At 47.3% G+C, this 14,923-nt stretch overlaps 1 protein-coding gene across 1 annotated transcript in view; it reads right to left on the reverse strand.

Annotated features, from left to right (window-relative positions):
• The window catches only part of DOCK5 (dedicator of cytokinesis 5), a 234,958-nt gene that overhangs the window by 112,674 nt on the left and 107,361 nt on the right, over positions 1-14,923 (reverse strand). Inside the window, exons 11-15 of the mRNA XM_084803950.1 lie at positions 12,265-12,337; positions 9,368-9,510; positions 7,708-7,833; positions 6,888-7,012; positions 4,321-4,419 (exon numbers count right to left, since the gene is read on the reverse strand). Coding sequence (XP_084660076.1) covers positions 4,321-4,419; positions 6,888-7,012; positions 7,708-7,833; positions 9,368-9,510; positions 12,265-12,337 — 566 coding nt within the window. The remainder of the gene's footprint in view (positions 1-4,320; positions 4,420-6,887; positions 7,013-7,707; positions 7,834-9,367; positions 9,511-12,264; positions 12,338-14,923) is intronic.

Below are 14,923 nucleotides of genomic sequence, written 5' to 3' on the forward strand. Positions count from 1 at the left end.
AAAGAGAGTATGTTGCTTTCCATCTTAGCAACATACACACAACATAAACAACATAACGTGCATATTATGAGTCTTCAAATAGGTATAAATTCATTACAAGGACACACTTTTCATTTCCTTGGCAAGAAATTTTGGAAGGCTATCTTTCTGTACCTGGATTCCATTTTTGTCCAAGCATATGCCCAGCCCAGGTAATTATTTAAGTCCAATTCCTACCTAGTTCTAATATGAGAATCATTTGGCATTAAGAAATAATGGTTACATGTTCCTGGCTGCTAAAGGAATTGATGTATGTTCCTGGCTGCTACTGTGATTTCATTAATCCTCACCAAGGGTGGCTATAGAAACCCTGTCCAGGTGTCTGGAGTCAGTGAGTGGCTGGATGGGAAGGAATAAGCTGAAACTGAAGCCCGACAAAACCAAAGTACTTTTGGTGGGAGACAAGGGGAGGTTTGGGGAGGTTAACCTGGTGTTGAATGGGGTGCGGCTGCCCCTGAAGGACAAGGTCCACAGCCTGGGGGTCATTTTAGACTCCCAGCTATCTAAAGGCTCAGGTGCCGGCTGTTAGCCAGGCAGCACTGTACCAACTCCATCTGATATGGCGGGTGCGCGCCTATCTCCCTAACCATCTGCACCCATCGGTAGTACATGCCCTGGTCTCCTCTTGTTTAGACTACTATAATGCGCTCTACGTGGGGTTACCCTTGAAGACGGTTTGGAAGTCGCAGCTAGTGCAGAACACAGTGGCCCGCCTGATTAAACACAGCCATCAGCAAAACCACATCACTCCAGCGCTGAAGGAGTTGCACTGGTTACCAGTTGTTTTCTGGGCCCAATTCAAGGCGTTGGAATTGACCTTTAAAACCCTATATGATTCCAGCCTAGTGTTTCTTAAGGTGCGCCTCCAGCAACACCAGGGATGCTGCTCAACAAGATTGGCCTTGGAAGGCCATTTTATCCTCACAACAACCCTGCGAGGTAGGTGAGGCTAAGTGAGCATGAGTGGCCAGTTACTCAGTGAGCTTTATGGCCAGATGAGGATTTCAACTCAGTTCTTCCTGGCCAACGCTCTAACCCACCCCTCCCCCCTCCCAATGTGTTGGACTACAACTCCCACTGTCCCTAACCATTGCTTATGCTGGGTAGGTATGGTGGAGGTTGTAGTCCAAAACTTCTGGAGGGCACCAGGTTGTGCAAAGCTGCTCTGACCATATACCAGTGCCTTGGTATATAGGGTGTCTGTTCTGTGCTGGCCTCGTCATGACATCTTTTTTTACTTGGACGTTAACATGGACTAGGCACACACAAGATGTCAGTTTTCTAGCTAATGTGGAAGTAACACAAGAATATAAGACGGGCCATGCTGGATCAGACCAAGGATCCATCTAGTCCAGTAATTCTCCACACAGTGTTCACAACCAGCTGCCCACACGAAACCCACAAGGAAACCCACATAACTGCAACAGCACTGTCCTGCCCATGTTCCTCAGCAACTGGTGTATATACTGCCTCTGACATGGGAGGTAGCATATAGCCAACAGGACTAGTAGCCATTTATAGTCTTCTCCTCCAGGAATTGGTCTAATCCCCTTTTCAAGCCATCCAAATTGGTGGCCATCACTATGCCTTGTGGAAGCAAATTCCATAGTTTATCTATGTGCTGTATCCAACCATGGAGGATACACCTTGTCCCTATTTCAAGAGAGAGAGATGTATTAATATCCTACTTTCAGGGTTGCCTGGTAGGCAGGGTGTCTTGATTTACATCTGAAACCAAATTCCAGACTTCTCGCTAGCATGGAAGTCCTGTAACTATTATACGTGTCCTATGCCCCATTGTGAAGACAAAATGCGCAGAGCACAGGGGAAGAGACTAAACACCACCACCCTTGTCTTTTTTGGAGCCTTGAGAACTGCACCAGCATGAGAGAGTGGACTATGGTGAGCTCTGTCTTGGGGAAACTGAAAACACCCAGTTTCCAGAATAGCTGGGTATATATCTGCAGCCACCACAGGCCCTCCAGAAGCAGCAGAAACATCCAAAGCACAGAGGACGAGACTTAACACCACCAGCCTGGTCTCTGTTGGCGGTGTGAGAACTGCACCAGCATGAGAGAGTGGAGCCTGGGAGGGATCAGTTCTGCAGGCTGTAACAAATCTAGTCGCTATCTTTTGCACTTTGTACTCCTGGGGCAGCTGTTTGCAGTGTGCATTAGAGCTGTGCACAAATGGCCTCCTGAAATTCTCCCTTACTTGTGGGAAGAGAAGTTTGGGAGACAATTTCACCGAATTTCTCCCAGGGGAGGAGAAATTTTCCAGAGTTTCTCCCAGTTAGGGCTCCCCATTGGCAGGGCTGGTAGCACAGATTCTTTCTTTTTTGTTAAGTGTTTTGGCAGATTTCGTGCTTCAACAGCATCAACTCCCTTGGCAGGCCGGCCCCCAGTTTGCATCCGTGGCGATGCAGGTCGGGGCAGTGTTGTGTCCAGCTCCAGGGATGAGGTGGAGTTGGTGCTCTGCCAATATCTGTCCTCCAATTTCCCGAACATTTTCTCCCCCCATGAAAGAAGCCTCCATTGTCCTGCCTCATTCAGGATGCTTAAGAATTTATTTTTTGGGCTTCCCTAATCACAGCTAGCCTCCCAGGCTGCCTGCACGTCCTGATCTGAAAAAGCCCCATGGGAGAAATTACCTCATGGCGCCTTAACCTGGGCTGGAATGGACGTCTGGGAAGCTGAGGAGGCTACAGGTAGCCAGAGAGAGGACTGTACAATGAAAAACAGGACACTTGTGCTCATTCCTTGGCCACCTAAGTAAAGTAAGCTCAAGAAACCCAACCCCAACCAAATTTTGGAGAATTTCTCCAAAATGTCTTCATCATTGAGAGCCAGCATGGTGTAGTGGCTAGAGTGTTAGACTGGGAGCTTGGAGATCCGAGTTTTATTCCCCACTCGGCCACGGAAGCTCACTGGGTGACTTTGGGCCAGTTACAGACTCTCAGCCCAACCTACCTCACAGGGTTGTTGTTGTGAGGATAAAATGGAGAGGAGGAGGAGGAGAATGTAAGCCGCCTTGGGTTCCTTGCAAGACGAAAAAAGGCGGGATATAGATGCAATCAATCAATCAATCAATCAATCAATAATCTTCTATCAAATTGAATGAGAATGGTAAAAAAAATATGGGAGAAATTTTTGGCACAACGCTACTGTGTATGGTATATTAATGCCTCAATACAGAGGAAAGGTTTAGTGTATTTGCCTCTGGCTTATACAGTACTGATAAATAATCACTGACCTTGTGTTGTCATGGTTGATTTTGCCTATTTTGCAATTAATTTGAAACGTTATAATGTTAGTATTAGTGAAATGAACTGTTTGGACTGTTTATTATTGGAATCATACCCTATGGTAATTGATGCATTGGTTTCTTGTGTTTGTATTCCTGTTGTGTTGTCAGCCGCTTCGGGCACTTTTTGTGGAAACGCAGCACTTAAATTAAACGATGATGCCCCACTTGCAGACCCGTCTCACGTTTGGGGTTTCTAGCCTGTAAGTGTGAGCTCCAACAAAACAAAACAATGTGGAGACCTCCTGTTCAGTGTTCCAGCCAGCCATGCTCTCTTCCAGATACTCCAATTCATCCCCGCCCCTGTTTTACTCTTATGAGTCCCCTGGACTGCAAGGAGGTCAAATCAGTCAGTCCTAAAGGAAATCAACCCTGACTGCTCATTGGAAGGACAGATACTGAAGCTGAAGCTCAAATATTTTGGCCACCTAATGCAAAGAGAAAACTCTCTGGAAAAGACCCTGATGCTGGGAAAGACTGAAGGCAAAAGGAGAAGGGGACGGCAGAGGATGAGATGGCTAGATAGCATCACCGATGCAATGAATATGAACTTGAGTATGCTCCGGGAGAGAGAGCAGGACAGGAAGGCCTGGCGTGCTATGGTCCATGGGGTCACGAAGCGTCGGACATGACTGAATGACTGAACAACAACAACAACACCCCTACCATTTCGTGACCACTAAGCATGCTTGGTTCTCATAGGCTGTTTCAGAATTCCCTCCCATTTCCCCCCTAAACATTGTTTGTGCTTCTGCAAAATGTTGTTTTTTTTCCCAAGCCTGCTGATACCTCCCCCCTTGTGTGGGGTGATTGTTCCATTTTAGCTCCATAAGCATCCGCACTCGGAAAACCGTGTTTGCTGTTAATATACAGGATGTGCTCCAAATTCCGGGCTTCTAGATCACAGGAAAGGATGCTCAGTGTTAATACTCTCCCCCACCCCTGACACACACACACACCACCACGACACAATCTCACCTTTACAGTTTCATACCAGCAAGGCTGCTTGACTTGATAGTAGACAACGGACTTGTATTCTGAGATACCTTCGTGACCAGCACCTGGATGGATAGCTTTCTTTGGATGACACAAGAAATAAAAGAAAACAAAAACAAAAGAAGAACGAAGGAACAAATCACAGAAGGTGGCAACCAATCAGTGCTAGGAGACAAAGGACAACTTCAGGACTTCACCAGAAAAAGGGGCAGAAAAAGTAGCACCACTGAAAATGTTAAAGCGGGGGGGGGGGGGGGGCTGCAGAAGGTCTGACATTCAATCCCCGGTGTCTCTAGGTAGGGATGCCAGCCTTCTCCAATCTGGTGCCTTCCAGACATGCTGGACCTCAGCTCCCATCAGCCCCAGCCATGAGCATGGAATGCTGGGAGTTGTAGTCCAAAACATCTAAAGGGCACCAGGGTGGGGAAGGCTGGCAGAGACCACAGTGAGCCAGATGGATCAGCCAGATGGTCTGACTCGGAAAAAGGCAACTTAACTCAACGTGATGAGTTCACTTGTATGGCAAAACTACATCTGAGTCTAGAATGGAGCCTGCTACTTTAGTCACCACACTTGCACTCATGACTGCGGTCAGTGCTGGCTAAGCTGCTAGAAATCTTTCCAGAATGCTGGGCTAGTTGCCAGAGACTTGTAAAGGACACTTGCCGGACACTGATTAGACTAAAGGAATGGGCATAATGTGGGCCTCAACAGCTAGAGGAAGCATTGCAGGTTCCCTGGTGGTCTTGAGAATTAAAGTCCAGTTCAAAATTTGTAGAGAAAACAAAAGAGCTGCTGACAAATGTTAGGAATTCTGACCTTAGCCCTCTACTGCAATATCGTATTCTTGTTCATTCATACCACTCGTCAACACATAGAGAAGAGAGGTGGACAACACCCCATCTAAAAATGGAGTAAGAGCCCTGCTGGATCAAACCAAAGGCCTTTCCAGTCCAGCGTCCTGTTTTTCGCAGTGCCTATGGGAGGAAGCCCACAAGAGGGACATGAGGGCGGTAGCATTCTCCTGGCATTGTTCCCCAGTGAATGGCATTTAGTCACACTGCCTCTGATCCTAGAAATCATATATAGCAGCCTTCTGCAACCTGGACCCCTCCAGATGTGTTGAACCAGAACTCCCAGTGTTCCCCAGCCTGGCTAGGGGACGCTGGGAGTTTTAGTGCAACACATCTGGAGAGGACCAGGTTGGGAAAGGCTGGGATACCGCCATCATGACTAGTAGCCACTGACGGCCTTATCCTCCATGAATCTGTCTAATCCCCTTTTTAAGGCTGAAACATCCATCATTAAATCTTGTGGCAGTGAGTTCCACAGTTCAAGCATAAGCTGTGTGAAAAAATAGTTCCTTTCGTCTCCCCTGAAATTCCCACCATTCAGCTTCACAGGATGACTCTGGATTCTAGTATTAGGAGACAGAGGGAGAAAAGACTTCCTATCCACTCCCACCAGAACATACATAATTTTATACAACTCTATTGTGTCGCCCATGACTTGCCTCCCACCCACCCCCAAAGAGCTAAAAAGCCCCGTTTGAATGTAAGAATGTCTCAACTGGATCAGCCCAGATGTCTATCTAGTCCTGCATCCCGTTCCTAACAGCAGTCATCCAGCTACCTCTTGGAAGCCCACAAGCAGGAACAAAGACAAAAGTCCTCCTCTGTTGTCAGCGTGCAGAATCCCATACTCAGCTATCCTGCCTCCAGATGTGGAGGTTTCATTCAGTCAGTAAGACTTCACCTCCGTGAATTCTGTCTGATCTGTTCTTAAAGCCATCGAACTGTGCAAGTTAAACTATGTATTGTGTGAAAAAGTACTGTTATGGCACAATTCTGTCGATGGCGCCCTCGCCGCTCGGAAGCCCCCAAACCCAGAGGCTTCCAAGTTTCCTATGCCCTGCCAGGCCAAAGCAGGCAGGGCGGGAGGAGCAGCAGTGGAGATCTTCGTCTCCTCGTTTTCCGTCTTGGGTGTTTTTCACTAGACAAGCTTTTCAGCCCATCTAGCGAGGGCGCTTCGGAGGGGGAGGGAAGGAGGCTCAGGATAACTAGTATCCTGGTCTCTCCAGTCTCCTCCCCTCCCCACCCACCAGAACATCCCCTTTCCTCCTCCTTCAAGGTCACTTTTCTGACTTCGGAGAGCAGCTGGCACGATTCTTTCTGCACCAGCTGCAAGGGGGTGGGGGCAGGAACACGGATCTCCAACACCCCCTTCTGAGGTTAGAGCGTTGTCTCCAATCTCGGAGTGGTTTTCTGAGCTGTCCTTTGGTCCCTGGGATGCTCACTCAGGGACTATAGGATCGCTCTCTTAGTTGGTTGCTCTCTTAGTTGCTCTCTTAGCTCTGCCTACTGGAATGTTTCAGTAATTTAGGATTATTTAGTAGTTCCTGCAGAGATTTCCTAGCTGCTTTAAAAAGAGAGGGGGAGGGGCACATGCTATATGTACATTTCATTATTCTGCCTCCCATCATCCCCAGCCAGCATGGAGATGATGCGAGTTGTAGTCCAGCACTTACTAATTCAGAAGTACCTTCGTACCTCTAAGAGATTGCCATCTTCATCATGTACAGACATGGTGACCTCTACATTTTTGGGTGTCTTCTTTTTCCCTTTGTCGAACTCTCCATGCATCAGGGTGACATAGATATCATTCCGAACTTCACCTGCAACAAGGCAATAAAGATGCACTCTTCAACCCGGAAGTGGCATTCTAACCCCGGCTTCCCCAAACTGGTGCCCTTGAGAGGTTTTGGACTAGAAATCTCATCATCCCCAGCCAGCAGTTAGGGATGATGGAAGTTGTGTTCCAAAACATTGGAAAGGCCCCAAGATGGGGAAGGCTCTTCTAGACCAGTTCCCATTCCAATTTCCTCCAGGGACAGTCTGTCATCAAGAAGAGCCAGCACCCTCCAGATTTGTTGGGCTACAACACCCATCAATCACAGGCATTCTGGCTGGGGATAATGGGAGCTGTAGTGCAACACATCTGAAGGGTGCCAAGTTGGGGGAGGCTGATCTAGAAGACATCCGTACATGGTTACTCATAGGAGCCAGATTTATGTCCCCCATACCAAAACGACCATGTATGTCAAGACTTCTGAAACCTGGTACCTTCCAGATGTTTTGGACTTCACCTCCCATTGGCTGCAACCAGCATGGCAATGGTCAGAATGCTGACAGATGTAGTCCAAAACATCTGGGAGGCACTAGTTTGAGGGAGGCTGATGTATGTAAGACTTCAGCATATTTCTCCACTGTATGTATGGGGCGGGGGGTGTACTGTCCATTTGCCCAACCCTCTTATCCCATGACTGCTGCATTCTCTTAAAGTTGCCCACTTTGACACGGAAGTACCCACCAGGCAGAATAATCTCCGGGAATCCCATTTTGCGGGCCACAGCTGTCGATCGGTCAACGAGATGCGAAAAGTCCTTCTGAACCTGAGCTAGGTCACCAGGCAGCAGCTTCAGAGAAACCCAGAGGCCTAGGGAGAAAACAAAGATAACACAGAAGGCAACATTAATATTATTGGAGAAGGGGAGCAAACTGTGCAGATTGTATTAGGAGACAACATTGTGGTCTCTGAAGTGCATGGTGGTGGTGGTAATAGTCAAAATTGTACAGAAGTCCCTTCCTCCCCCCACACCAGTTCCCCTCCCCATCTCCAGATAGACTACAACTCCCATCACCCATATCCAGCATGGGGTGATGTGAACTGCTGTCCAACATATCTGGAGGGCACCAGGTTGGGAAAGACTGAAGTAGACGTGGTTTGCATTAGCAACGGGCAAGGAACAGCGATCCTGATCAAATCACTGGGGGGAGAAGGAGAGGTTGGAAAATACCAGTCTCGGAGAGGAGCGCTGTGGGGCGGGAGAGACTTTAATGTGTCCACCGCCAGTGATGCCATTTGGCAGCACATGGTAAGTTTTTAATCAATCCTGGATTGTTTTATGGTTATGGGGATTTTTGCTTGAGATTGCTTGCTTGAAGTTCTTTTAGATATATGTTCTCTTGTGTATACTGTCCATTCACATGTTTTTATGTCAATGGCTTTTAATCTCTGTATACAGTATTTTTAATGTTTTTAATCTCTGTAAACTGCCCAGAGAGCTTTGGCTATTGGGCAGTATAGAAATGGTGATGGTGATGCCAGCATTAACAGCAGTGAAGCAGTGAACCCAGCTGCATCAGGACTGCTGGGTGGGAGGGGAAGTTAAAACCCGGTACGGACTGTAGCTCAGTGTGACAGAGCCCCTGCTTTGCATGCAGATGGTCCCAGGTTTGATCCCCGGCATCTCCAGGTAGGGCTAGGAAAGAATCCTGCCTGAAATGCTGGAAAGCTGCTGCCAGTCTGTGTCGACAGCACTGGGTTAGATAGACCAACGGTCTGACTCGGTATAAGGCAGCTTTCTGTGTTCCTAACCTCTTCCCTGACCCAGAGTCACCAACTGGGATCACTATCCTGTTGCTACTCATAGCACTAATAAAAGTGGGTGGGTCTCCCAGGGCTTGCTGGGCCCTGCAGGTGGCCCACTGTCCTGTCTAGCTCAGCTCAAGCTTCTCTGAAACTGAACCCAGCCCTCAGGCTGAAAGAGCTTCAACTGCCCCTGTTTTAGGGAATCCACTTCTGTTTCCATCCCTTGAGGGCACCACTTCCTCCCTCTCCACTTTGCAAAATCTGCCTCAATTGGAGTTCGATGCAGATGTTTATCACTGCATATTGCACATTTTATGGCAGCACGTTTCGTACAGAGCTCCGCTGGGCCAACTGAATATTTGCACATCTCGCCGTTCAGCAGCAAAGCTGAATCAAACGAGAGAAAGAGATTTCCGATACGACCCAACGGAAGCAATGCAGCCCCGGTGACCTTGACCAATGAACCATCCCAAGTCAGTAATTTCTTTTCTAACCAACACAATCTCCCCACCCGCTGGTTCAATCTCAACCCCCCCCCCCATTCTCCCCTCCCACTCGAAGTGGTTTTAAAAGCCATCTTTTCATCTCATTTGTGTACCTTGCCCTTTGTGATTCACTTCCTTGGCAGCAATGACTTTGTTGAAGACACAAGTGAGGGGCTCATTTTCTCCAATCACATGAGAGGTTATTAAAGGCGCCATGATTAACTGCCGCTGCCTGATGTACGTTTCCATGGCAATCCTGAGGAGCACAAAAAACTGAAGTGAACTTCCAGGCTTCCATTATCTACAGATCGACCTCAGACACCTTAGAGTGCGGCCAGGCAACTTTGTGTCTTCTAGATGAATGGGAGTATAACACCCATAAGCCCCTGCCAGCATGGCCAATGGTTAGAGATTATGGGAATTGTGGTCCGAAACATCTGGAGGCCACCAGGTGGCCTCCCTCTGCCTAAGAGCAACGGTGGGCAGAAGGTAGATTGGGATCTACTGATAGATCTCTGGGTGATTTGCATAGATTGACAGCGGTTTCTGGGTAAAATCCAACATAAGTCCTGCTTAGAGGAGACCCACTGAAATGAATGAGTCATGACTAACTTAAGTCCTATTCATTTCAATGAGTCTGTTCTTAGTAGGACTTCTGTTGGATTTTACCCTCTGACTCCCAATTGTTCAACAACAGCAGCAACAAAAATATTCCAAGCACACACTCCAAATTAGGTTGCTGTCTGAAGAAGGAAACTCCGGGGAAAACCACGGGTGGATTTGCATGTGAACGAACTTGTGAGCTTGGTTCTGGTACTGATCATGAATTCTCAGCCTGAGCATGTGCTCAAAGGTGCCCAGCTCCTTAATTCTTAGCATATGTTCCCCTGTGCCACTATTTTGCATCTAGCTCCCATCAGTGGATCTCATAGTCCTAGTAAAATACAAAGTAGATCCCACAAGCCTGGAGTCTGCTTTTCCCAATTCAGCAGTAAAATGTGCACATTCCTTTGGCCCAAAGTAGGGTTATCTCCAGGGTTTCATCTCCCTCTCATGCTCTGAACAGGTCCAAACTGTAACCCCTGGAATAGGACCAAAGGACGTTGCACTATACTTAACGCTCATTAAGCCGCTAAACACAAAACGTCAAGGCTCTCTCAACCATGTTCTTCCTTCTACTATGGTTAAGAGAATGGGAACATATTCTCCTTCCTGCAAGAGGAGGATGTTTGCCTCCCACCTTAGCCCATGGTTAAAGGATATTGTGATACTGACTGTGGTAAATACTTAAGCATGGTTGAGAGAGGCATGGCATTTTGCCTGTATTGGCCCCAAAAGCTGAAGTATGTATGTGTTATTCATTCCAGCAGAAAGCTGTGTATGCACTTAGGGGCTCTTCACATGGAGCTCTTATCCTGCTATTTAGGTGGCTCTCTCTTGGAAATTTGCAAGCTCTTCACTCGACGCCATTAATGTCCAAGGCACCACCTGCAATTTCCCCCAGCCTATCTCGTGTTTTCCCCAAATGCAAAAAAATGTGGTATTTTTTCCAGGAACAGGAACGCCACGACCTCCCCGTGAAATTCTCCAAAAGCGGAAGAAACAGCTGTGTCTGCCTGCTGTGGGCATTTCTTTTCAGTTGTTGGGGGTGCGGTCAGGATGACGAAGGCATTGAGGATGGGAGCGGGGTTGCACAGAAGGAGACCTTAGCAGATTTGACAGGCGCGAGGGCAAGAATCGCCTGCCAATTGCGACTCCTGCCTCCGCATTTCTCAATTGGAGGGAGCAGAGGTTAAAATGCCTCCCTGCAATGAAGGGAGACACATCTGATCCCCCACCCCACCAAGCTCAGAAGCAATGTCCTCTGTTGTTTCAGAGCACCCCATTAAGTTCAATGGGGCTTACTCCCAAGTAAGTGTGCCGAGGGTTGCAGACTTACAGCACAATCTTACATTTCATCTCTACTCAGAAGTAAGTCAGAGGTTTTCTGGGGGCTGCGAGAAAACAGTACAGCAGAAGTTAAGCCACGAAAACAAGACTCCCCACCCCTCCTTTGCACACATGCCAGGGAGGGAGGGAAGGCACTCCCTCAGTTCAAACCATGTGGCTGTCATGTAAAGAAGCCCTTCCTAATCCCGCAAAGAAACCGAAAGCAGGAAGCTCCGGAAAGGATGTGGGTTTTTGCGGGGTTTTGCTTAATGTAGAGACACCCTAAAACTAAAATGCACAGCCATTTGGGATATTTTATTCATGTTTTCCTCTATTCAACCAAGGAATAGATTTTTAAAATGCCAGAGTGCTCTGAATATACTATGCTCTGTGGGCCAACACTCAGGAGAGGAGAAAGAGTGACAGAGGCCATTTTAGCCTCCCAATATTCCTTGTTATTTTTTCCTCTAGATGGTCTTCTGAGCCCATCTAGAGAGGCTGTGCTGCGGCGGGTGGAACTGGGGCTAGGGAGACCACAAGATACGGTGGATCCTGTCCTCTCCTCTCCCCTCCTCACCCACTGGAATGGCCTCTTTGTCACCTCCCCAAAGTCACTTTTGGGACCTTGGAAAGCAGCTGCCACAGTTCTTCTTATGGTGTCTGCAAGGGGGAGGAGGGATTGGAGCCCGCAGTCCCCCTCCTGAGGACATAACAGTGTCTACAGGCTCAGGAGGTGGAATCTAAAAAAATCCTACGGTCCTTGGGATGCTCTCACAGCAACCACAGAATTGTTCTGCCCATTATTTAAAATATCTATAGGCTGCCTTTCAGGGCAAAGCCATCACAAAGCAGCCTACAACACTGGAATGAAATAATTGTAATTTCCACCCAGCCTTCTTTCCAGCTCTTGAATCACTCACAAATATTCAGGCCCCCTTTTGCAGCTAGAAAACTTCCTTCTTCCGTTACCTTTCTCAACAATTAAAAGCAGAAGTTTTTCAAATGTCTACATCCTATGCCAAGGGCAAAGGCCGGATCCACACAGCAACATGCTGCTTTTTAAACCTGTTCTAATACTTACTGCTGAAAGGGAATAAAATGTTGTTTCTCTTCATCATCCACCTTCCCATGGATGATGTCTGTAATGTCCATCACTAGGATAAAACAGGCTTTCGTCAATCACATTGCCAGAATAAAAGGCGTTCCAATAAACGTTTAAAAAGCAAACAAAACCTCCTCTATAGCTGGTAAGATTATTTTATTGCAAACCATTTAAAACAAGATCAGATGCCAATGAAAACAATTTGAATGCAGGAGGTCAGCTGTACAATGACCTCTAGGGGCAGGGAGTTCCAAAGGAAGGGGGCCACCACAGTGAAGGCTCTTCTCGTGGTTGCTGTAACACCTGGCAGTGCAAAGTTTGGCTTGATGGGTCACATGTTGTGGAGGCCTGGAATGCAGGATATGTACTGCAGAGCGAGAAGATAATTTATTTATTGCATTGTGTTGTGTTGTGTTGTGTTGCAATCCTGGCCTTACTTCAATCCCGAGACCTGTACAACTGATCCCTCCCCTTACCCATGTTATCCTCAAAACAACCCTGTGGGGTAGGTTAGGCTGAGGGTGTGCGACTGGCCCAAAGTGACCTTCATGGTTGAATCCTCTCTGATTTGCGCTGAATTTGCAAGGACAATGGCTCTCCTGCTTGCCCCACCATCCCAAGCTTAGAAAGAGCTGCTGCTTTTATTCTTATAGTGATTCCCGTTCATATTTTTACAGTACATAAAAATTTAATAAAGGCCAGAGATGCCTTGCAGTGTAGTGGTAAGAGCCCCAGACTAGGCCCGGGAGACCCCAGTTCAAACCCCCCTCAGCCACGCAGCTCACTGAATGATCATGTGCCAGTCACTCTCTCTCAGCCTAGCCTACCTCGCAGGGTTGTTGTGAGGATAAATGGGAGAGAGGGAACCACATGGCCCAGCCTGAGTTCCTTGAGAGAAAAAGGTGGTATATCAATGTACCAAAGTTGAACAGTCTCTTAGGGAGCAATCGTATGGCCCCTAGTCGGCAGCTAGACGGCCATAGGATATGTGGTTTTCTGGGAACTGACCTCAGAGCCTGTGCTCTGAGGTCAGTTCCTGGAGAACTGACCTTCCCCCGCTTCCCCGGAGTGCGACATCCCCACACTCCACGCTCCGAAGAGGAGTGTGGAGTGGCCAAAACCAGGGGGCGTTCCGGGGCAGGGAAGGCAGAAATTCCAGTATGACACATCCTATGTGTCGTCCAACAGCTTCCTCCCCCGCTCCGCTGTCCCGCAGCTAGACAGCTGAAATTGGCTGTCTAGCTGCGAATGCAGGGCAGGAGAAGCACAGAGGGGACGATCCCCTCTACACATCTTCTGCCCTGCATTTGATAGGCAGTTGCATATCTCCATAGGACTGCGCCCTTAAACAGCTCAGAGCATCTGGCAGGAATCACCCATCCCTTAAGAAGCTGGCTAGTTCTGCCAGATGCTGGCAATGTAATGAGGACAACGCCTCCTTGAGGTATATAATGTGGGAATGCCCTATACTGGCTTATTTTTGGTTAGAAGACTTTGCTAGTATAAACTTCATTCTTGAAAAATCTGTGGTAATATCGGATGTCCATACATTTCTAAATAACATCCCCGGTATGGGGGATTAACAGACAGAGAGCAAAAGTGGATACTGAGAGCCCTTACAGTTGCAAAGAGGCTTACACCTCAAGCTTGGAAGGATAAACACCCACCAATCATTCAGTGGACTGAAGATGCTCTTGCTACATTCGAACGTATCTCCCACAGCTGCCAATTCCATATGGATGCTTATTTGGATATATGGTCTGCTTATAATAATGTAGATATTTGAAATGGAAGTGTTGAATCCTTTCCTCACCTCTTTTCCTTTTCTTCCCCCCACTTTTTTGTTGCTTTTTTGTAGGTATCATTATTATTGCAGGGCTTGCAAATTATTATTATTATTATTATTATTATTATTATTATTATTATTTAGGGAGCGCCTTCTCCCCTACGTCCCAGTCCGCCACCTCAGGTCCTCTGAGGGCTCTCTGCTGCGGCCGCCTAACATGGGACTGGCAGCCACACGCTGGTTGAAATGCACCTGCTGACCTCTTGGAAGGTTTTTAAGCAGGAATTAAGGACTCTGTTATTCCAGCAGGCCTTCCCTTTTGACAACTCTCATTCTTCTCTGTCGACTGTCATACACTGCTTTTATGCTGTGTTGTTTTTCTTGTTTAATTTTTTGTTAAATTGTTTTAAACCTTGAACACCGTCTAGAGTATTTGTACATAGGCGGGTTAGTAATTGAATGAATGAATGAATGAATGAATAAATAAATAAATATCGATAAAGGGATCCCTCACTGCCATTGCAAAGCTTGTTCTCTAAAACCTCTGTTTTAGCCTCTCCCCTGGGGGAAAACGGGCCTCCTGAAAGGGATGTGAAAGTCTGTTGTAAACGGCAGGGAAGCCACAACTTCCTGCAAGCTTGCCACACTTGGCCTTGTGCGTTTCAGATCAACGAACTACAAAGGCCAATGAAGCACCTCTTTTCTTCATTCACCTCTCAAGTCACTCTTTTGTTTTTCTTTTCCTTTTTTCAAAAATAAGGAACTGGTGTAGCTAAGACCTTAACGGCATGTTCCTTTGAGGGCGTAAGTAGCAGCCACAGCTACCTTTTTCACTCTAAAAAAAAGCACAGG

The sequence above is a fragment of the Heloderma suspectum genome, chromosome 6 (genome assembly GCF_057233095.1).
Source record: "Heloderma suspectum isolate Gila_16-S chromosome 6, 16-S_ref, whole genome shotgun sequence".
NCBI lineage: Eukaryota > Metazoa > Chordata > Lepidosauria > Squamata > Helodermatidae > Heloderma > Heloderma suspectum.